Raw genomic sequence first — 23,472 nt, forward strand, 5'->3', positions numbered from 1 at the left:
ACGACTCATCTCTTTCCTGCACCATCACTGAGCATTAGGAGCGGCGGTCCAGCTGAATCTACAGAGTGTCAGGTGTTTGTGCGAGGCTCTAACAGCCAATCAGCAGCCTGTAATTAGCCTTCACACCTGCTGGTGAAGCCACCAGTGAGCTGAGGCGGTCCCATCTGATGTCTGCACGCTCAGTTAGAGAGCGTAACAAGCTGACCCTTCAGCAGAGACGGGAACAAAGGAGCGAGCTTCGCTGGCTGCTCCGACGTCTGCAGCGCCAACACACGGGAGAGCGCCATCCAGTCCACGTGAAGGCATTCACATATAAACTACAGAGACAGACAGATTTAATGTAGCGTCTCCTTTATCATCACTTCTTACTTAGGTTGAAAAGGTAAAGATCAGATCCTCCACTTTGAGTTTCAGGTGAAGAGAAAGCGTCTGTGTCCGTTCACAGCTCCTCTCACCTGTTTACAGTTTGTGTGCCAGGTTACAACGATTGGCTCCCAGCACTTCCTGTTCCCTCGGTAATGATGCTCAGTACGCTTCACATTTACTTTCATTCATGGTAATGTCAATAAGAAAACAACAATGACGTGCAGGAGTCGTCTCCTGAGCACAGCAGCAGCGACCTGTCCGTCATCATCAAAGGCCCCGCCCCTTCTTGTCTTAATTACTCGATTAGAGGGAAGTGAAAGTGAGCTAATGCTGAGCGCTGACATGTTTTGTAATGTTTTGGTTTTGTTACAAGAGGACACATGAACCCATAAAAGAACAATTTACTGTTTAAACCAAGAAGAAAATATTGATTATTAAGAAGGAATGTATGTTGATCATCCGGACAGGTCAAATCACCAGGATGGATTTAGACCTTCAGCTTAGCACCAGATCTGGAATAAGTTTAAATCTAAATCTGTACGATATCTCCTGAGTGAGCTGCTGACGCTCTCTTCCTCTGTGATCAATCAGCCAATCAGAGAGCTGCTCTCTTCCTCTGTGATCATGAAGGAAACCTGCTGTGTTGAAGCTTCTCTGACAACAATGCAGCAGCCAGTATGTCCTCCTTCTAACTTTAGATTCTGCTCCTGAATGCTCTGGATCTGATTGGACCAGAGAAGGCAGGCGGGGCTTTGAAGGCCGTTTTGGACGCCCCTGGGTTTGCCAGATATGAGAGCAGTTATCAGGTGAACAGGTGCTGCAGCGATGGAAGCGGGCAGTGGAACTGCTTCAGATAGAAGTGATTGTACCCGAGCTAAAAAGCCTCTGCATGTTTCTAATAAGCTCCAGCAGCAGAAAGCTGCTCAAACTAGGATCAATGTTGGAGATGAAACATGGAGAGAGGTTAGAACGCAGAAAGCTTTACAGACCCATGCAGAGCTGGCTAAACACTGAAGCTACAGTGTCCACCACGTGCAGAGCTGGCTAAACACTGAAGCTACAGTGTCCACCACATGCAGAGCTGGCTAAACACTGAAACTACAGTGTCCACCACATGCAGAGCTGGCTAAACACTGAAACTACAGTGTCCACCACATGCAGAGCTGGCTAAACACTGAAGCTACAGTGTCCACCACATGCAGAGCTGGCTAAACACTGAAGCTACAGTGTCCACCACATGCAGAGCTGGCTAAACACTGAAGCTACAGTGTCCACCACATGCAGAGCCGGCTAAACCCTGAAGCTACAGTGTCCACCACATGCTGACCTGTGTGAGAGGAGGGGGGAGACAGCTCTCTGTGATGATTAGAGTTTACACTGCAGTACTCATTTTAAACACTATGGGGCAGAGTTACATACTGCTCCTTAAAGTTTCAACACCACACTTTAAATGTGTTGTGCGACGAGGCTCATGACAAATCTGTATTTTATCATCCAGTTGTTAAAGTAGAACGTGGTCACAGAACTGAAGCCTCGGTTCTCTCTGCGCAAAGATAAACAGAACACATTCTGCAATAACACGCGTGGCCTGCTGACAGCTGTGCCCAAATGATCTCTTGAGCTCCCAAACACCACCACTAATTGCCATCGAGTCCCATTTCCAAGAGTGTGAGTGTGTGTGTGTGTGTGTGTGTGTGTGTGTGTGTGTGTGTGTGTGTGTGTGTGTGTGGAGCTGAAAGCATCACTTGAGCAAACAGACAGATTGCATTATGTAAGCTGATTTGTGATTATGTCACTCTGATGGGAATCGACTCAGACACTCAAACACGGCGCTCGCTGATTCCTGCTCGTCCTGTTTACTCACTTTGGACGAGTTGGTTTTGGGGAATACGCTCCGAACGACGGCGTGAAGACTCGGATCAGAAAGGAAACTGGCACTCCCACGCTTCACTGCGCAGCTGACAGAAAGCTCAGCCAGTAAAACAGTAAACAGGCAGAGCTGGGGTCAGACAAGTTAACAGCACAGATCCTGTTGGTGCTTTATCTCCAACTCTGTCTCCTCTGCTCTGACTGTCAGGCGTGCACGTAGACTCTCCTTATTTCAGGGATGCACCAGGAGTGCAGCGGGAGTGTCAGGAATAAATCAAGTTTTCTAAATCTCAGGTGACTGTTGAGCTTTAGGAGGGACTATCGCCTCCAAATCACCAATAAATTATGAAGTTGAATTACAGAAAGACGCCTGAGTCCGTGACCACAGACCCGCAGGCCTCCTCCTGCTCCACCATCATTACAATGGGAATTTCCCAGGAGACGGCTGAAGCGAGGGCGAACAGCAGATGCATCTTCCTTCACTCACGTGGAGTCAAAGCAAAGCAGACGCCAGGATGAGATGGTCACAGGCAGCTGCATTTCCATCAACCATCCGCCAATCACCTCGTTTGTTTCTCAAATGGAAGCCGTTACCTCTTAGGGGCGGAGCTTTTCCTTCAGGGGACACTGAACCAAGAACAAAGAGAGGAGCGGACGAGCAGAGGCAGACGAGAGAGAGAGAGAGAGAGAGAGAACAGGTGGGACTTGAACCCGGGCTGGGGGGGGGGGGCTAGACTTAAGTCTGTTTTAACTTTGACAGTTTCTGACAGGATGATGTAACGTTTTCTGCTCTGCTCTCAGACAGCCAATCGAACGTTAGAGCTCTCCGTCGCTCTCTCGACATGATTCATGACGAGCTTGGTTTTTATTTGATCTTTATTGATCATGTAAATACTTTAATGGAGCTGTGAGATTCAGTTCTACTCTTTAAGATTCTTCAATCGTACGACTTTAAATTCTGATCTCAGCAGGTTCATGTTTTCACAAAACTCAAACTATGACTGAAGGAGCTTTTCTAGTTTTAGTCATCCATGGTTAGGCAGGTCGCTCACATTATTCGTGGTTAATCGGGAGGGTTTAAACCCACCTCAGCTCCAGCTCGTTAGCTTGACTCAAAGTTAGCCTGAGACAGCATTTCCAACATGGCGGCTGCTGCTGATGAGACTCCTGCAGGAACAGACGGCTGACGTCACCTTTGTTCCATGCAAATACTAAAAACCATAAACCTGTGCTCTTAACACGAGGTGACGTCTCCTTGTTCTGGGTTCTACGCTGAGTTTTTGATGTTCGGGTTGAAATTGTAGCGGCCTTTCTTCGCTGGCACTTTCAGACATTTTAGAGACCAAACTGAAAAGCTTGTTTTGCATGTAGCGCACAGAGAACTGATCATGAGAGAATCTGAGCTTCATTTAACCCGTAACATTTTAACTCAGGGACGATGTCTTTGGAGCGTTTCAGCAGCTAACAGCTCTGGTGAGATGGATCACAGCCTGCTGAAACAAGAAGCTTTCCAGGTGAGCGAGCAGGAGCAGCTATAGATGCATCTTTAAAATCCACAATACAGCCAAATAAATGGGATCAAACCCTGAACATCTAGGTCACCCCGTCTGCACATCCCAGTTAGGAGACTCCCCGGGCTCATCAAGCAGGCATGAATAATCCACGTCCAGATTTCAATTAGCCTCCGAGCAAGACTCATCAATGTGTGTGTGTGTGTGTGTGTGTGTGTGTGTGTGTGTGTGTGTGTGTGTGTGTGTGTGTGTGTGTGTGTGAGATGAGACACAGCGGGGCCTGGAGCCATTGCTCATTTACAGATGTCTCTGTTAAGTAAAAACCCAAACAGAGTGAGACGTCCATCTGCTGCATGTTTCGTCTCGCTGTCTTTTCGCTCGTTGACGGAGAGCGAGGCGCCAGCGGAGGTCCAGGTTTACCTTCACTGAGAGCAGCTGTGAAGGTCCTCTGATCACACTCAACACTCAATATCCTCTCTGTTGATAAACACTGGCTGACAACAAATAAACACACACACACACACACACACACACACACACACACTTTCCACCTCAGGAGGAGGGACGTCATGCTTGAGACATGCTCAACCTGATGTGAGGACTTGAACCAGGCGTGCTTGGTCTCTCTCAAATATTAAAATCTAGATGAGTTTGACCTTTCTGTTGAGCAACACGGCCGTGACCACGCGTGCACAAGAGACTACTTCACCACCGCTGACTTCCTCCTCCGGCGGCGATTTATCACTTCACATTTTGCAGCCATAAAACTAAAGCGGCGTTTGGACGCGTTTCTCCGCGTCTTCATCACAGTCAGAGACGAGCGAGGAGCACACACACGCTGACATGCAGATAAATGAGCTGTCAGGAGCAGGTGGATCTCCGGACTCCTGTGATCGTTGGTCGAGTTACGATGAAAACACATCGGGCTGCTGTCGAGAGCCAGAGACTGCTCGGCCCGATTTAAAAAAAAAAAAAAAAAGCCCTGTGATGGTTGTTCAATGAGCTCTGTGTGTTCTGTTTGTGCACACAGAGCGGCATGTCATCACTGTCAGCAGTTCTCTTGGCTGATGTCTTTATGATCACATGCTCGACAGAGGGACACACACACACCACACACACACACACACACACACGTTAGTGGTTGATCATGGAAGCAGATGAACCTTCAGGGCCTCGTTACTGCCTCAAAGGACGTTCATCAGGACGAAGCTCCTCCTCCTCCTGCTGCTCGCCGCCATGTTCACGACATCATTCACGTAACTCCAACTGTGTACAATAAGCAGGATAGAGCGTGGTTCCTATGACAACCATGTGATGTAAAAGGTAAATGGGCTTGAGCAGGTCACATCGACACACTCACACACACTGATGGTAGAGCCCGGGTTGTTCTTCTGAAGAATCCCAGGAGAGGAGGAGGAGGAGGAGGAGGAGGAGGAGGAGGAGGAGGAGGAGGAGCTTGATTAACGCGCTCCCAGTAAGCCGGGCACAGAGCGAACAGCTAGACGAACGATGACCAACCGTTGTATTATCTGTGGTCGTACAAGACTCTGTGAGAGACGGTCAAAGACGACCAACCTCCAAATATCTGAGTGTCAGAAACGTGGACTGATGCCTCGACCATCTACGTTAAAGTAACCAACCAATAGAAAGGCAGAATGAAACCGTGCACCAATCAGATGGAGGACAGAAGTGAAGCTCTGCTGAGGACTTGATTGAGGTCACTTGGGCTGTCTTAGGGTCCGACCTTTCTCTGAATATGGCCGCTCGTCTGCAGTCCGACAGGCGTCCTTTTGATGGCGTGTTCAGCGATGGACGCCACTTTCCTCGGCTCGTTTTGCAGCAGCCACTGGTGACGAGATGATGGAGGAGGTTGGGTCAGAGCAGGAGCTCCTTTCATGTTTAATGAGAAGCATGGTGTTGAGGAGCGATGGCAGCGTGGTGGTGAGTGTGCACGCCACACGTACGGAGGCGTGCACCGTCCAGCTCACAGTCCGACCTGCGGCTCCTCTCTCTCTATCTACGGTCCTATCTCTACAAGGAAGGCACAAAGAGTCCAGGAATAAATGTGGAAAAAAAGAAGCATCATGATGTCACAAGTTTATTGACTGGTTGGAAAATGTCCTCAGTGTTTGTTCTCAGACGGAGGACGGAGGAAGGCGGGTCCAGAGACGGGGTCAAAAGGAACTCAAGACGTGTAAACAGATGAGGAGGACAAACAGCCTGGAACCAGTTCTTACTCCCTCCTTCCTGTTCCTAAACACACAGCTACCATTCACAGCTCTGTTCAAACTGGACCTTTTCACCGTGTCGTCACTTCCTTCATTACAGGAAGTGACGAGGATTTTGAATTTGTGAGCACGTAAGTGAAGGAAGGGGCGTAGAGCAGGCAGCCTTCTGACTGAGTCCGGCTGTTTCTGACGCTTTCTAATAAGCACACCTTTCCTGGAGCAGAGCAGCTCGTTTCCTTGATGCTCCGGGGATTTCCTTCCCTGTCTTCCCTACCTCTCTGTGATTTCCTGATGCCTGCGTGGGATGTCTTTCCTTTTGTGTCTATGACACAGAATGAGCCTCCTTTCAGGCTTTAGCTTCATTAGACACGGATGAAATGTTAAATGTGCAAAGAGAATTAAGAACGCTTGTCTTTTGCAAATAGGTCAAAGTGTCAGCTTTCTTTTCTGCTGCTGATATTTTTTCAGGGCGCCCCCCCCCCCCCCCCGAACCACCCCCACGCCGCGCCCTGTGGGCACATTGGAGCGGGTGTTAATGAGCATTGAATGTGAGACTGGTCATTTCCTGTTGGAAATGAAAGGACACCCTGCACCGATCACCATTATCACGTCCCCTCCCACAGCAACACACGTTCACACCACCGCACACACCCGTTCACACGCCGACACACACACCCGTTCACACGCTGACACACACACACACACACCCGTTCACACGCTGACAGACAGCGCCGACGATGACGCAAGTCAGCGAGACGCACTCAGGCAGCCTTCTGGACTTGTTGTAGACCACATTCAGACCTATCAGGTCGGGCTCTGACCGATCACTGACAGCATGTCTCTGAGCTCGCCGCAGCATGGACCATGCACACACAGCAGCTTCACTACTTCCATTGAACTCACAAATAAAGAGACAGAAAGGGCCGACATGTTCCTGCAGCAGAAACAGGAACTTTCTTTTCTCATCTTCACACACACACACATTCACACACACACATTCACACACACACATTCACACACTGATGGTCGAGGCTCGGGCATGTGGCTGCAGAAGCTGGGGATTGAGACCAACACTACCACTGATCCACAGCCGTCTGCACTTCTTACTGTAATTTCAGCTGGAGGTCCAAAGTAGCATGTAGATATGATGATCGTCTGTTTTCTTTGCAGCTTCATGTGTTTCAATTCTTTTTTGATCTGTTGTTTTGTAAGATTTTAATGGCGTTTATATTGAAATGACAAAACTGGCACGAGAAGGTTTATTTAGGTGGGTTAAGAATATAAAACTTTTTTCAGAGCGGGTCCACCTTCACCTCCTCGAAAACAAAGCTGTTTGCACCTACGTGAATTGACGTTCATCATCCAATGTGAAGTGAAAATACTGTGTGAAACTACTGATGCCTGATGAATCAGTCCGTCATCAGGATGAGACGACAGTATCGGCTCTGTCCACAGAAATCAGCACAACGGCAAATAATGTGGCTGATGTTCATCTAAATCAATGTAACAGCGACCTCTGGCACAGCCGGCCGCTCGTTCAGAGGAGGCGTGTCTCAGAGGAGGCGTGTCTCAGAGGGAGTGTGCTCGTGCTCAAACGTGACAGAAACATCGGCGTCGGCCTCGATGTTCGCGCTCGGTACGTCGAGTGAAGAACTGAAAAGGCAGAGCGTTGTGTTGTGATAGAAACACAAATTACTGCTGACCTATTTGTTCTAATCATCAACATATCGGCCTGTTATTTTTATTTATTACTCTTTTTAAAGCTCCGCCTTTTCTCTACGCCCGTGTCCGTATGAGCGGCTCCTGATTACTGCTGATTGATGCTCATGAATCCCATCTGAGGATGCTCTGCTTGGTGTGGGGACAATGTTGGTATGCAGAGGCGCTGCTTGTCAACAGGCAGGGCAGGCAACTGTTTGGAGCCCCAGACCAGCAGCCCCCCCCCCCCCCTCCCCCCCTCCCCCTGGCAGAGCACCAAAGCATTGCCTCAAAATGTGCACATTTTACAAGGACAGTAGGAAACCTCCCTAATCGGGCCCCATCTGACAGCCCTCACTCTCACTGCCCTGCTGAGAGAAAACCAAAATGAAGAGGAGTCATATGTCTGGATATAATAATAAAACGCTGTAGGGGCCCCTAATTAGTTTTTGCCTCTGGCCCCAACAGACCCTGAATCGCCCCTGTTGGAATGATCAAAGCAAACTAAGATCATCAATCAGTCATATTGAGACTATTAAGAGGAATGCTTAGTTAATGGTTATACAATAAAGAGTCCGTTAGAATGCATTACAGTGCATTTTCCCTCCCTTCTCTCTGTGGCTGATGGCCAGCATGCTGGAGGTCTGCTGAGAGGGAAGCCTCAGCAGCACTGGAGTTATTGGTGTAATGGGTGGGTGGGTCCGCTGCACAGATGTTGCAAGCTCTCATTATCTGTTCATTCTGCAGCAGAGTAATACAAGCCACGGTCTGCAGCGATTACAACACATTTCATTTATTACTTATTCATTTAGAAATGTGCTGTGTCTGTGTTTGAGGGCAGAGGGTTTGCTGCATCTTACCGTCCAGGTTCTCTCTGTCGCTGATGTGCTGGAGGTTGCAGCCCGTGTCCTCGCGGCTCAGCTCGGGCTCCGGCCGGTAGGGCTCGAGCCTGGAGTGGTTGTTCCTCCGGTGTTTGGGGCTCGAGGACACGCAGCAAGAGGTCGTATTCCCCATGGTGTAAACTGGTCTTGGTTATAATCCACACACACACAGATACTCCTGCCTGTGTTCCCGTGCTGTGACGAGACTCCAAAGAGGAGAAAAAACGGGGCGGTAACGCGGATAAGCAGGCACGGCAGCCCCGGTGCGAACACGAACCCGCGGTGTCCTGACGCGTTACGCACCCTTTCACCTGACTTATGCACGTAACCGGCCAAAGGGAGTCATTTCAAATGCAGATGAAAGGCTCTTCAAATCTCCAGTGTCCCTTCAAATCGTCCAGGAGGGCAGATCTTTTCCGTCTGTGTCGATTCCTTCGTCTTCTTCTAATTTCCGTCCAAGCTCGCGCTCGTCCTCACGCGCACATGTTGACACCCCGCTGCTTCGTTACGACACGGACAGATGTGAGGACATGAGACTTCAGCTCGTCAGGAGGAGATATTCAGGCTCAAGCAGAGCTCCATGTTTGCCGATAAACTGTGGAGTCTGCTGCTGCTGCTACATCCGCTCTCGTGTGGCGTTCAGGTGCACCTCGGAAAACTCCGGTGTTTGACGTCGACGCACTTTTAAATTCGCTCCAATTCAAAGTGTATTTATTCAACACACAATTATCATCCACAATAATGTCATTATGGGAGGAGAATACATAAATACATGGACACACTCTTTTAAGGCAATAATGTAGCATTTATTTATGTGTATTTCAGAATTAAAAAACAGCTTTATTTTTCTCACTTCTGCTCACATAGGCTTTATATTGTATTTGACTGAGGTCGATTTTGCTCTCTTTGTACAAAAGTGCAAAATTGAAAAAGAACAACAAAAACAAACAAATAAACAGAAATTTAAGAGAACTTCTTTCAGGGGTGAGAAGAGGAGTGCAAAGGCGCTGCAACAAACATGGTAAGTAATGTGATGAGGTTTAATTTACATGAGGTACATAGTTCCTACAGTATTTACATTAAGGCAGTGTGCATATGTTGATGTACTGGGCATTGCTTCATTATGTAAAATACAAATAGATGCAATGTAAACTGGCTCTGTAGTCTGTAGTCCCTGTTTTTTTAGGATTAAAACAGAAAATAGAAATAGTGGTGCTATATTAGTACAGACAATACAAACAAGAGAATACAATATAGACAAGTAGTACAATAGGGATTATTTAAATACAGTCAGTGCTGATTGACCTGTGTCAGTTCTTTTCAGGTGAGATGATGGTGATATATTTCACAGTCGTGCTCCTCTTCCTCTGATACTTACAACAATAATGAAAAAACTAAAAGTAGCATTGTTCTTCATTCAATAGTTTTAAAATAATGTTTTCATTTTTTGCTCTCTTCAATAAATTGTAGGGGATGCGCTGCGCATCTATGAGGATGGAATTTACAACATTTGGAGCAGCACGTAAACGTCTCTTAAAAAAACACAGTGCTGTGGTTGTTATGAAAAGGTTCCGGTTCAAGTGGGAGGCTGCAAATCTGCTTAAAATGCACAACTATGACAACACTTCAGGGGATGAGATTAAAACATGTGGAATTATAAAAGTGAAGAGTCCTTCGGGGAAACAAGCTGGACCCTGAAGTCCACCAATGATTAGTTTAATGTCATCCATTTGAGCTGCACTCTGAAGGCCTGATGATATAAACTAAGGGAAATCAAATAAAGCAGCTTGTTCTTTGTTGAACAGGTGGGTGACCTTCACTGCTGGGTATCTGTGGGTGGGCAGGGACGTGAGATTGTGCAGAATATGAACAACTTGTCACTTCTGTTTAAACCTTATGTTGCGCATGCAGTTCACTAATTTGATGTTGGCTGATCATCATCGCATCATGTTGTCTGACACATGGCTGTTTATTGTAAATCTCTGTGCAGGATTAAGATGGGATGAGCAGAGGATAACATAAACAAAGCGAAGTCCCGCGGGAGATCCTGAGGACGCGCGAGACAATGCGCATAGGATGAAGTCAAAGATGACTGATGTTTGAAAGATCTGCAGTCGTTTTAAGAAGGGATTAGGTTTTTAGTCTGATTACGTTGTATGACATGATCGGGGATGGTCATGGTGCTGCAGCGCCCCCCGCTGGTACTGCAGCCACATTGCACCTCATTAGAGAAAGAAGACACGTATAGGTGACGGCTTGCTTGAGAGCTGAGGATGTTTTTGCTGCTGTCACAAACCCATGATGCTCTGCTCTTACTTTTTCTTTTCAACAGGTTTACAGGAAACAGTGAGTGCTGCAGTTGGAGGAGGCTAAATGTCTTAAAAGCATTTTACTTTACAGGCGAAACAATTCACTGTTTCCTCTAAATATCTTTGACACTGTTCTCCACTCTGCAGGATTAATTATTCCATCTGTTCCAAGTGTGCTACACTCAGTCAGGTGGTGACTTCTGTTCCCTTACCGTGCTGTCACAGCATGTTGTGTCTCAGCTGGAGACAGGATTAAGGTTTCATATTTATTATGTGCAGATAACTTTTCTAACTGGTGCTGGATACTTTCCTTGGTTTATTCCTTTCCAAGTGTGTTTCTGTAATATTGCACGAGGAGTGACAGGCGCATCATAACATGGTCAGTCAGTGAAGAATCAGAGATCTTTAAATGCTGAAGCTTGTTCACAGTAAACTCTCTCATTTGAAAGTTGACCTCAAAAAGAACATTTGAAGTTGCATGAAAAAAAGAGTCTCCCTTTACTGCAAAGTAAAAAAGAGTGTTTGAGAATTTAATCTGGGGCGGCTGTGGCTCAGTTGGAAGAGTGAACCGTCTGTCAACTGAAAGGTCGAAGGTTCGATCTCCTGCTCCTGCATTCATGTCTGATGTGTCCTTGAGCAAGACACTTAACCGCGAGTTGCTCCAGCTGCTTGTGAATGTGTATGAACTGAGTAAGTTGCTTCTGATGGACTCTTTACACAGCAGACTCTACCATCAGTGTGTGAATGTGAAGGAGACCGTTCATCATTTACCAAGTGTGTCCGACAAGGCCAAATCAATAGAAATCAAACTAGCCAATCGTTGCTCTCTCTGAGCACACGCGTGCTCCCTTAGTGACTCATCTATGGACACTTTATCTTTCCCTCCGCCTGTCCTTTTTCACGACAAAGCCACACGCTGCACAAGACTAAAGATTTCCAAAGGCCTGTGTTCACTGTGACAGTCAAAGGGATCAATTCATCCGTGGAAGGACACCACATCCTGCTCTGTGCACAAACTCAAGGTTGAGCGTGACAACGATGAAAGCTTTGAGAAACACTCAAAGACGACCTCTTGTGCTCATGGTGGGCTGTGACTCACATTATTAAAACTTTCTTTACAACAGCTCGCTCTGTTTTTATTACTCATTTATTAAGAGTTTGAACAGAGAGACTAAACAAGAACTTTATTAAAACAGTTTAAAATATGTCCATGACACGTTCAGATCATAAACAGACCACAGCTGAGGAGTTTGAAATAGTCACTTCAATCATTCGCACTGTGGGGACGCAAACAGAAGCCAAGTAGAAACAGGAAGTAGATTTACACGCATTTCAGAATAAAGGGACAGAGCAGCACTCGGTGTTTATGCACCAGATCGTCTAAAAGTTGTTGTTTGTGGTTTAGAAACACGTGACGTGCACCAGTACAGACATGAACCCTGCAGAGACGCATCGGTTCTGTACAGCTCTGATTTTAAAACCATCACAGTGAGCTGACAGGAAGTCATTTAAAGTTGCAGGACATGGAGATCATCACATTTTTTGTTTCAGTTATTGCGTGTTGTACATAACGCATGAGAGCTTAACTTACCATTTAAAGGAAGAATGTGCATCTTTTAGATCCAGCAGGTGTCGCTCTCGAGCTCCAGCATAAAACCAAAACAAACTGCAGTTTGGCCACGCCTCCTCCAGAGACACACCTCCAACACTTCTCCACTTGAGTTTGCACAAACAAGCGGCAGACAAACTCGTCCTTTGCTCTAACTTCAGTTGCCTGTGTCCTGCATTGGTGTGTTAGCGTGCTAATGTTAGCGCTCTTCACTGAGCCCGTTAGCTTCATGTAAACTGACACAGAATGAGCGTGATCTAAAAACTGTATGATCTTCGTCTTGACTAAAACAGCTTTTATACACAAGGGGAGGAGCCGGCCGTCCCGTCCATGTAAACACAGCTCTGACAACAACACAGCTTCTCCCTCACTGTAGACCAGGGGTGTTCAATACGTCGATCGTGATCTACCAGTCGATTGCGAAGGCAGTGTGGGTAGATCGCAAAGCATTGTAAAGTAGACGTCAGCCTATCGTCCGTCCTCACTATGAAAAAAAAAAAAAAAACGGCTCTGCGCTCCGTATTTTCCCCTTAAGTTTCGTTTAATTAAAACCGAAAGTAAAGACGGTCGCGATATGACTGTATGCTGAATGAATATTCAAATATGTAACGTAGTGTTAAAAGGCTGCATCAATCAAGTTATCATTTGTTGCAGCAAGAAAGGCAGAGGATCAGGCAAAGAGGAGGAAAGGTGAGAACTGTAATAAGTTAGAGGAAACACAGTGAAGGAGCCGACAGATGAAACAGTAAATGTAGCCGAGGCTGGAAAACTAAAGGACATGCAATGAATCAGAATATTTCAAGGCCATGTTCAGTCACAGTATGAATCATCTATCAATAATATTATTTGAATGATTAAGTAATAATGTGACTAAACATGGCATTACAGTTAAAGTAATCAGTAATCATGACTCAGTAGTATACCTGGACTTTTGATTTTAAAAATTCAACAGAGGACGAGACAGGAGAGAGACATGAAGACCAGGACCCAGCTACATACAAAGACCAGGACCCAGTTACATACAAAGACCGGAGTCATTCTCCCCCCCCCCCTCTCTCTCTCCATAATCTTCACCAAACACTTAATATACAGGTACAGAGCTAAATTCTAAATAAAGATATGTTTTGCATGTTTATATTAGGTAGATCATTTTGACTTGGTCATTTTTTTAGTAGCTCCCATCCCGAAAAGTGTGAGCACCCCTGCTGTAGACAGTCAGGACTCACACACACATTTACACAGGAGAGACTGGATCTCTGCTGGAGTGATGTGTAAGATGTTGCACGTTCTTCCTTTAACACAGAACAATCAATAAATCTAACACTGGGTCGACTAACAAGTCTAAAAAATGACTTTTTTTCTAACGTACAGTATAAACACGGAGCTGGTGCAGGAGTGCAATGTTTCTGTTTCTGCTGAAGAAAGGGATTTTATTTACCTGAAATAAATAACTTTATCAGGAACACCTTTTTAAAATGTTCAGAAACAATGTGAGACTGTTCGTGTCCACAACAAGAGCTTTCAGTGCAGTTCAGCATCATGGTCCAATCAGGGTGAACTTGCAGCTACTCCAGCCTGTTTAGTTGCTGCCAAACATTTTCTCCGATACTCCTTTACTGTTCGTTTGAAGCAGACTCTCACACAGGAGCACAGCGGACTTTAAATACAAAGACAGATGGGGGATAAGGACATGTCTGTTTTCTGCTCGTGTGCTTGAAGACCGATTCCTGATTCCTCGTGAACATTTGTCTTCTTACATTTCTCAAACAAAGTGTCACATCACAAAGTCCATAAATGAATCTAATATTTTAATCATTGATAGAGTTACGCTCTTAGGCGGATCATAAAGGAAATGCATTGAAGTGCTGTGAAAGTGGAGCCGTCCTCACACGTCCAGGCCGGCGTTGAAGATCTGCAGCCGGGCCTTCAGCTCGGCGTTCTCCGTCTCCAGCGCAGCGAGGCGTTCCTCCAAGTACAGCAGATATTCCCTCTTCCTGATCCTGCATTCACTGGCAGCCTTCCTGATAAAAAGGACACTCACTGATAATAATAACCCTGACCTGAGACCAGGCTCATGTTGTTGCTGGTGGTGGGGGGGGGGGGGGCGTGGATCACTCACAGCCAGAAACACTCACGTCACCGTATAACGACATTTAACAGCACGAACAACGAGGCTTCTGTGTGTGTGTGTCTGAGAGTGTGTGTCAACAAAGAGTCCTCGAGGAGACAACCCCACGGATGTACAACAAACACGGTCCATACGCTCCCCCTCTAGTCGGAGGCGTCACTCGTCTTTGTGTCGATAGACGTCTTTTAGGGCTCGAAGCTCCTCAATCAAAGTCTTGTTTTGATTTTCGAGCACGGCCACGCGATTTTCAAGGCATTTGACATATTCCTTCTTCTTTCTCCGACACTCCCGGGCGGCTTCCCTGGAAGCAACAACAACAGTGAACGTGAAGAGAGAAGCCTCTCGCATGTTGGCTTCAGTCCCAGATCAAACAGAGAACTCATTCAAGGCCTTAAATCAGTTTACAGCGAGGGAGCGAGGAGGCTCACAGCGCAAGGAAGAAAAAGAGGTTTGTGAGGTCATGTGGGCACGCAATGTTTGGAGAATAATTATGTTTGTGAAATTAGATACCTTTGGGACGGGACAATCAAACATAACAACACCTCCAGGAGGACGGACTGATAATTGCTGGTAGTAAATCGAGATGTGGGCGGACAGGGAGCATGCGAAAACAAGAAAAGTAGGAGTCGGTGCCAGCAGTGACACACGGCTGTTGACAGCAAACACAACAGGCAGAGGAACACAGACAGCTCATTAACACACAGAGCAGCCATCATGCATTACAGAGCAGATCATCTGGAGCCGGGTCAGAACAGCTAACAGACACTGGACGGAGCAGCATCATGTGGTGGCATGATGACAGGCTTGTAGAGCTCATGATTACATGCAGGCACTCATCGTTTGTAATGTGTTCGTCAGCAGACTCAGTCCACCGTGCAGGTGTCCGACAGAGCCAGGACGCTTCAGTTCTGCTCTATCCTACGACCCGACGCCTCGTTTGTCTTTTCTGATTTTAGTGAGGAAATGACTAAAAGGACAAAATAGAAACGAGTGATTGCTCCAGTAGATTGGTTCAGCCTGCAGACTTTAAGGAAATCTACGCAGGCAGATCAGTGACGAGCGTGAGTCGACTTGTTACATCATTGCTGGTTCATTATTCAAAGGTTGTGCTTTCACTCCTGATGCTATCAGGACGAGCTTCACCTGTGAACGCAAACAGCTGAATCTTTTGCTCCGATCTCACCCGGCGTTTCTCCTGCCATACTCCTTTGTAAAGTGAGAACGCAGCAGGACGCTCTCTGGAGAATTCAGCTCGAGCCAATGAGAGGCGGGAGTGACGTTTTCTATAATGTGACTGCTGCACGGTGAACAGAGTGTAAGCATGCGGCCTTGTGTTCATTCAAGTTAACAGATTGTTTTCTGAAGTGTTGGATCGATGTTTTTAAAATCCTTTGATTCTCCATGCACATCATCCGTCTACTTCAGCTTCTATCCGCTGAGATTATGGGCAGGTAGGTGTTGAGAAGTGTGAACATTCCTGTCTACCTGTTCTTCATCAAGCGGAGCTCCCTCTTATTTAAGACTTCCTGTTTAGCTTGGTGGGAGCTGGGAGCGCCGGCTCCTGTGACCCCCTGAGGGAGGCTGGAGCTGGGCTTACGCAGCTGGTGGGCAGTCAAGTCACCTGCAGCGCCTGAGGAAACACCAAACAACAGTCAAGACATATCATGAGTCCACTGATCGCCAGGAGACATCCGGAACATGCTGCAGAGAGAGAGAGAGAGAGAAAGAGGGAGAGAGAGAGAGACAGAGGGGAGAGAGAGAGAGGGAAGAGAGAGAGAGAGAGAGAGGGGAGAGAGAGAGAGGGAAGAGAGAGAGAGGGGGAGAGAGAGATAGAGACAGAGAGAGGGAGATAGAGACAGAGGGGAGAGAGAGAGAGGGAGAGAGAGAGAGATAGAGAGAGAGGGAGAGAGGGAGAGGGGGGGAGAGGGAGACAGAGAGAGGGAGAGAGAGATAGAGACAGGGGAGTGAGAGTGAGAGAGGGAGAGAGATAGAGAGGGGGGAGAGAGAGAGGGAAGAGAGAGAGAGGGGGATAGAGGGGGAGAGAGAGAGGGAGAGAGATAGAGACAGGGGAGAGAGAGAGAGGGAGAGAGATAGAGAGGGGAGAGAGAGAGGGAAGAGAGAGAGAGGGGGAGAGAGAGAGAGAGTGAGAGTGAGAGAGGGAGAGAGATAGAGAGGGGGGAGAGAGAGAGGGAAGAGAGAGAGAGGGGGATAGAGGGGGAGACAGGGGAGAGAGAGAGAGAGGGAGAGAGATAGAGAGGGGAGAGAGAGAGAGAGAGGGAGAGAGATAGAGAGGGGAGAGAGAGGGAAGAGAGAGAGAGGGGGAGAGAGAGAGAGAGAGAGAGAGAGAGAGAGAGAGGGAGACAGAGAGAGGGGGGGGGAGAGAGAGAGGGAGACAGAGAGAGAGAGAGAGAGAGGGAGACAGAGAGAGGGAGAGGGGGGGGAGAGAGAGAGAGGGAGACAGAGAGAGGGAGAGGGGGGGAGACAGAGAGGGAGACCCAACCTAAGATATGAAACCTGGAAGTCAATGACACATGTTTAAAGTGTTATTTTAAGGAGAACTTTGTCGGCCTTCCTTCAGAGGTGATACAAATCCAGGTCCTGTTGAACAGCTCTTATCTAATCTGCAGGGAGGATAAAGTTGAGGTGTAACGTCACATATATTATTATTTTTAGGTGAATTCCAAATCTTACAGGATGACACACACACAGGCCCAGTGTCCTCGTGTCATGTTTTGAGTAGAAAAGTGTTGGCTGTGCACTCAGGAGTGTTTGTATGAAGCGTTTGTGCGCTGAGAATAAAAGACCTGCACGTCCATCCTGTCTCCATGACAACAGTCTGTTGACTGTATGACCAACATGTTTACTGCATGTTTTATATTTGAGATACGTTTCCTCCAGCAGACACGGAGCACAGAGGATGTGGGTACAAGATACGATCTGTGAGGTTTAAACCTTGTGGTCCTTTATCAGTCAGTACGTCTGATTAAGAAATAAATGAGTGACACACAGCATGAATGAAGCGGTCTCTAAACTTTAACAGTATTATTTAAAACAAACTAAAACAGAAAAATAATCGTCATGCAAACAAAAACCTCAGTTTAAAAAGCTGTCAGATTGTGAACATTTTAAAGGTAATATTTTTCACAGGTGCTGCTTTGGATCAGCGGTTGAGACCCACGTCTCGCCCCAACTGGGAGGTCGGGGGTTCGATCCCCAGCCCCTGTACAGACACGTCCGATGTGTCCTTGGGCAAGAAACTTAACCGGAAGTTTGAAGCATCAGTGTGTGAGTGTGTATGAATGGATGAGTTACTCCTGATAGCAGCCTCTACCATCAGTGTGTGAATGTGGAGCTGTGACCTGTGAGACTTTTGAGAAGTCCATTTAGCATTTACACTTGAAGCATGTGAGGCTGTTCAAAATAAATCTGTTTATTTTTCTCTACTTTAATCAAATGTGTGTGTAACCCTGATAAAGAATAGGAAACATATCGACAGTTGGAGCTGTTCGGATCTACAGCTCCTTCTGTTCATAGTTTGCTCGATGCCAGCAGCACTCTGCCCCTCATATCTCGTAACACGCTGATGATTAAGCCTGTGATGTGCTGGAATCTGAAAAGGACGGCGTATAATCAGAGCGTGGCCGGCCACTGACGTCAGCGCGCATCTCATTCGCTGGTTCAAATTTACATGTAGCTGCTGGGGGGCTGGTTCCAGGAAAACGACGTCAGCTACTGCTGCTGTGAGTGGGTAGAGCGAGAGAGCGAGAGAGAGAGAGAGAGAGAGAGAGAGAGAGAGTGAGGGAGAGAGAGGGAGGTGAAGAGAGAGGGGAAGAGAGGAAGAGAGAGAGAGAGAGAGAGAGTGAGGGAGAGAGAGGGAGGTGAAGAGAGAGGGGAAGAGAGGAAGAGAGAGAGTGAGGGAGAGAGAGAGGGAGGGAAGAGGGAGTGAGAGAGAGAGGGGGAGAGAGGGAGAAAGAGAGAGAGGAAGAGAAAAAGAGAGAGAGAGAGGGGGGGGAGAAAGAGAGAGAGGCAACAGACCCAATACAAATGTTTCTAATTGAGAGGTTTTTTGCAGCTCACTGAGAACATTAAGTTCTCATCGACCTTTTCCACGATTTCAGGCGTCTTCTTGTGACTTTATCTCGTTTAAAAATAGAGCTCACACACCATGTTTGATTTTCAATAAAAAAGATTTTGACTATTAAAAATAGAGCTCATTCATAAACGAAAGGTGAAAAGTTCAGAAAGAAAGATAAACAAACGTGTACAACGTGCACAAAGCATTTAGGTGTTTTTCTAATTTCAGCCTTCGTTAGCTGTAAAGTCCTCTTGTGGACTGTCTTCATTTATGATCACGAGCAACACTTGGAGATGTCCCTGAATCAGTTTTCCAGCTGAGCTTCACCTCAAAGCGAGAGAGAGCCCCCCCTGTAAAGACCAGGCAGTAAAGAATGAATCTCAAACTTACCTGTGTCTGTCTCCTCCCCAGTCACAGCCATACTGTGTCTACTCGCAGGCTTTCCAACAGCAACTCTCTCCTCCACAGTCCTCCCTCTGACTGAGATGTTAACACAGCCAGCAGCCCGGCTATGAGTGCAATTTACAATTAGAGGCATTGACATCACTATGACATCACTGGCCTCCTGATGTCAACAGTAGGTATGGTTTGCTCTCTCTCCCCCGACACAGCGCTATGAGTCAGGCGCTCTGCTGTTTGTCTTTGGAGGAGGAATTTTCCTCGGCTGGAGCGCAGCACTGAAAGATGCAGCCTGATGAATATGGACGTGTTTCAGAGCAAAGCTTCAAACTGGCCCGTTTAAGTATCTAGATCCAAACGCACTCATTGTTTCATGACCACACGAGAGGACATGTTTCTTTCTCTTCCAACGGCCTTCTATCGGATCTTTGTCAAACTTAAATTGATGTAAACGCCTCAATGAAATAAAGACCAGGTGTCAGCAGAGTTATTATGCATGTGTGTGTGTGTGTGTGTGTGTGTGTTTTGCCATTGCCAAACAGAAGACAATCCTCCCCTTGACTGACTCATGGTCAACTCTCAGCTGTGGGAGATGGCTCCCTCTGCAGGAGGAGGATGAGGTGCTGCCTGTTGTTGGGTGTCAGTGTGATTGCATTTACGTTGCGTAACGCTTTGAGATGCTTCGGGAGCAGGTGAGGAGAGCGTGAGAAAGTGACACGTTTAGATCCTTTAGATCCACGTTTAGGTTTGACACTGGAGTGTGACTGACAGGTGAAGCATTTCTGATCTTTAAAGGTGTAAACCGTGACTCTCTCTCAGGTAGACATGCAGCTGTTTGTAGGACTCATCTCCATTCTGATAGGCAGCCCAAAGATTAGACTCAAGATTTGACCGACGTCATTTGTTGGAGACGCTCAGACTGAGCTGTCCACAAATCGTCTCCATCATTAACCATCCTTCACAGCTCTCTGATCTAAAGTACAAGTGTGACACTTAGATTTGAAAACGTGTTGTATGCAGAGCCAGCACAATGCAATGCTGGGTTTACTACAGCTTTGTGTAGCCTCACACGGAAACAACAACAACGGTTCACAAAGTCCCATGGCTCACCTTCAGCTGTTCTCTGCGACACTCTGCCGTTGTTTCTCTGCGAACACTGTGGCAGGCCTGACGGTTAGAGATGTTCATGTCAAAATATTACTAATATACCTTTAACAGGGCACAACCTGTTAGTAAAATATCACCATATACTGTATTTCATATAGACATGATGAATCTTATTAGTTTAATAGAACAGTGAGTTCCGACCAGGCAAAGTGACGACCTTCAGATTGTCAGTAAAAACATTTCCCTCGTGTGTTTCAGGTCTTCAGCACTGTTCTCGTGTTCTTATTTGTCACCTCATCATCTCAGGTGTAGCGGTGACGTTGGCTTACCCGTCGCCCCCTTGTCGTGCTCTGTTTGTGTCCTGGTCATCCACTGCAGGTCTTTTGACCCGTTAGACAGCAAGAACCCTCCTGAAGATAACGCAGCTGAGCAGGTGAAAGACGAGCAGACGATCAGGAGGTTTGTTATTTAAGAGCTGATGTGAAAGGATCAGTAACTCTGACGGTATTACTAAAGCCTTATTGTTACTCACCTGTAACTGCCTGCATATAATACGGCTCCATGGAACTGCGCAGCTCCCTGTTGCACTGAAAGGTGTTGGATGGAGGCTGCGGCGCTTGCATGCCGGTCAGGTCCACAGACGGCAGGTTCTGTGTCCCCCACGATGACAGGAAGTTAACAGGACTTCCATGAAGAGCCTCCGCTAAAACTGAAAAACAGCACAAAGCAAAAAAAGTCAATCAAACGTTGAGCGCTCAAAAATCAATAAACGAAAACGTTTTCAAATATGCAAAGGAATTTGAGTTTGTTGTTTGAAATTGTCCAAATAGAAAGGTGGAAAATACTACAAGACTTTAAACAAGCTGCTTTAAAATGAAAAAAACAGAAATACATTTACAAACAAAAAGCTTTTGAAATATGTAACTGCACACTGCACAGCTCCTGCTACACACTGACCATTTCACCTGACCTCTATAATCCAGGTCTACACTCCCATTCTGCCAATCAAAGGCAAGTCTCTGACTCTTCTACTCTATCGCCCCCTGGTGGTGGAACAAACGACCAAACTGTATTCCACTGCAGAGTCCCTTTGGAAAACATGAAGACCCATCTCCGTATGATGACCTATGACCTTCATCATAACGATGATGATGATGATGATATTCAGGATGGCTTCGATGCCCTACATCTTTGCTTGCTGTGCTCTTACTCTCTGATGGTGAATTGAGACTTCTCCCCCTGACTATATTAGATAGTATGGCAGTCCCATATTCAGTATGTACATTTAGCAAGCTTACACATGAGGTGTCATTTACTTTGGGATTCAGGAGTGATGATGGAGTTTATGAAGCCACCTAGAACAGCGTTAAAGGTAAAGAGCTGATGTCTCCTGGTTCTCTTCTCCACAGGTTGTGCCTCTGTTTGTAGTTTATCTGTTTATAATGTGTTTGTTTGTCTTCTGGATTTCCTCGACAAAAAAAGGATGTATGTTGTGAAATGTACGTACACCAGTTGATCTCTAATTCAAATAAAAAGAACATGAAACGAAGAAGAAGTTGTGGGTGTAGTAGGAGAAACAGGTGAGTTGCTGTCAGACATGCTTACCATATGCTTGTTGGCTGCTCTGCTGGTTCACAGGTGTCGGACATATTGGCACAGGTACGTGCGGCTGACACTGCCTTTCTGGCTTCATCTGATACATTCTGCTTGGTGCTGCTGCTGCTCAGGGCAAACACGGAGTTCTCCTTTAGGATGACAAAGGATGAGAGATAAAGCCCCCCATGATGCCTGTAAGTGGTCCCCACTTTACCTATTAGACCTTTTAACTGTCCCTCCTGAGACTCACACCTGGGGGGACGGGGGGTCTCTATGCCCATAATCTGTGGACCTCAAAGCCTCTGGATGTGAAAATGGCGAGCTCTGAGAGAGCAACAGGTCCGTTTTGAACCTGGGCCGTCTGCTTGGAGCCAGCCACAGAGCATGTGCACTTACCCCTTCACTGCAGGCGTTCCTTTCACTGACTGTAATTCATTCATTCCTAATGCGTTAGCTTTTATTTTATTTTCCTCTTTTCTGTTCTGGTCTTTTAGGAATTTAACACGTGTTGTCAGTTACTGATTGTGTTTCTTGGCTTGTGTGTCTGAAAAGTGCTTAATAAAGTTGATTTCATAAACTCAACTCTCTCAGGCCTGATGACTCGACATATTCCTGGACTTTGTGAAGAACAAGAAGTTCTGTCTGCTGTATTTCTCTGCTTTGACTTACTGGAGGAGCAGGGGAGGCGTTCTGTCGATTAGTGCTGCTCATCAACACATGCAGCTCTGTGCAGTAACTTTAATGATAATAATAATACATCTTTAAAAAAAAACCAAGGACACCACAAGCAGAGTTAAAAACAAACAATATAATACATATATATGTTAATACACTTAAGAGGACTTTTACATAACATTAAAAACAGGAGTTTTGCAGTGAAATCTGAGTGAGTAGGCTTGTTAAGCATGATTTGATATCAAGGAAATGCCTCCTCTTATAACATCTGAAATAAACGCTTTATTGTAGGGAATGCAAAGGTGCATCTAATTTCATTACAGTGCAGATGCAGTGAGAACAGGAAATTATTTATCTATCAGTTTATTTCTTTTTTATAGCGTTATTTGAGAGGGGATACGGGTAAATATTCAGGTTTACACATGTTGATCACAGACAGTATAAAGCCTTTAAGGTCTCTGATCTCCATGGGTAGCAATATTCAACATAACACCGGTCTTGTCAGAAAAGCTAAGGTGACTTTTTGTTTGCTTAAATGTTACTCAACCACTCACAAAGTATTTTATGGAAAACAAATAATTGAACAGTTTCGGTGAAATTAGCAAAAAATTTGAGCTAACTAGCATGCTAACTGTAGTTAATATAGTAGTAGTTAATAGTTAATATAAGCAGTTAGCTCCCTAATTAGCTTTTATTTTACACCTCAACTGTTTTCATGTTTAATTATTAGTTTTACCTGTTTTTCGGCCTGAAGACCTTCACGATAATCACAGTTAACTCTCTTAATAACACATTGAAACACTTATTTGTGCTTCTTATGCGAACTAACCTTTTAACGAGCGCGTTATTCAAATGAACGCTGACGTCACCGAATGTTAAGCGGATTCTCATTGGTTGATTTTTTTTTTTTTTATGTTTTCTGAACAACGTAAAATTATTATGTATTTATATATTATATTATATTATATTATATATTTATACATATATATATATATATATATATATATATATAGCTTTATAC

At 45.9% G+C, this 23,472-nt stretch overlaps 3 protein-coding genes across 9 annotated transcripts in view; all 3 read right to left on the reverse strand.

Moving 5' to 3' along the window:
* ccny (cyclin Y) overlaps positions 1-9,293 on the reverse strand; it is a 37,804-nt gene extending 28,511 nt beyond the window's left edge. For 2 of the 4 annotated variants that reach the window (XM_079361717.1, XM_079361718.1), the window contains exon 1: positions 8,533-9,291. In XM_079361717.1, the coding sequence (XP_079217843.1) occupies positions 8,533-8,686 (154 nt within the window). In that variant the 5' untranslated portion in view covers positions 8,687-9,291. Of the gene's footprint in view, positions 1-8,532 lie in introns of all 4 variants that reach the window. The other 2 variants (XM_079361716.1, XM_079361719.1) reach the window with 2 other exon arrangements.
* Positions 9,294-14,262: 4,969 nt separating this feature from the next.
* LOC306835283 (cAMP-responsive element modulator-like) lies at positions 14,263-19,711 on the reverse strand. 2 transcript variants are annotated; one of them, XM_079361745.1, is made up of 3 exons: positions 19,065-19,585; positions 16,085-16,229; positions 14,263-14,492 (listed from the first exon to the last, which is right to left on the reverse strand). In XM_079361745.1, the coding sequence occupies exons 1-3, from the start codon at positions 19,216-19,218 to the stop codon at positions 14,357-14,359; spliced, it is 435 nt and encodes a 144-aa protein (XP_079217871.1). In that variant the 5' UTR covers positions 19,219-19,585; the 3' UTR covers positions 14,263-14,356. The 2 variants fall into 2 exon arrangements, with proteins under 2 accessions (XP_079217871.1, XP_079217870.1); XM_079361744.1 differs by lacking the exon at positions 14,263-14,492 and adding an exon at positions 14,575-14,900 and having other exon boundaries at positions 19,065-19,711.
* A 102-nt stretch (positions 19,712-19,813) lies between these two features.
* Positions 19,814-23,365, reverse strand: LOC306835282 (uncharacterized protein). Of its 3 annotated transcripts, XM_079361742.1 has the most exons (6): positions 23,188-23,334; positions 22,446-22,512; positions 21,786-21,925; positions 20,713-20,889; positions 20,510-20,605; positions 19,814-20,240 (listed from the first exon to the last, which is right to left on the reverse strand). In XM_079361742.1, exons 3-6 carry the CDS (start codon positions 21,880-21,882, stop codon positions 20,047-20,049), a joined length of 564 nt encoding a protein of 187 aa, XP_079217868.1. In that variant the 5' UTR covers positions 21,883-21,925; positions 22,446-22,512; positions 23,188-23,334; the 3' UTR covers positions 19,814-20,046. The 3 variants fall into 3 exon arrangements, with proteins under 3 accessions (XP_079217868.1, XP_079217869.1, XP_079217867.1); XM_079361743.1 differs by lacking the exon at positions 22,446-22,512 and having other exon boundaries at positions 23,281-23,365; XM_079361741.1 differs by lacking the exon at positions 22,446-22,512 and having other exon boundaries at positions 23,188-23,333.
* Between the last annotated feature and the right edge of the window lie 107 nt (positions 23,366-23,472).

The sequence above is a fragment of the Symphodus melops genome (genome assembly GCF_947650265.1).
Source record: "Symphodus melops genome assembly, chromosome: 14".
Lineage (NCBI taxonomy): Eukaryota > Metazoa > Chordata > Actinopteri > Labriformes > Labridae > Symphodus > Symphodus melops.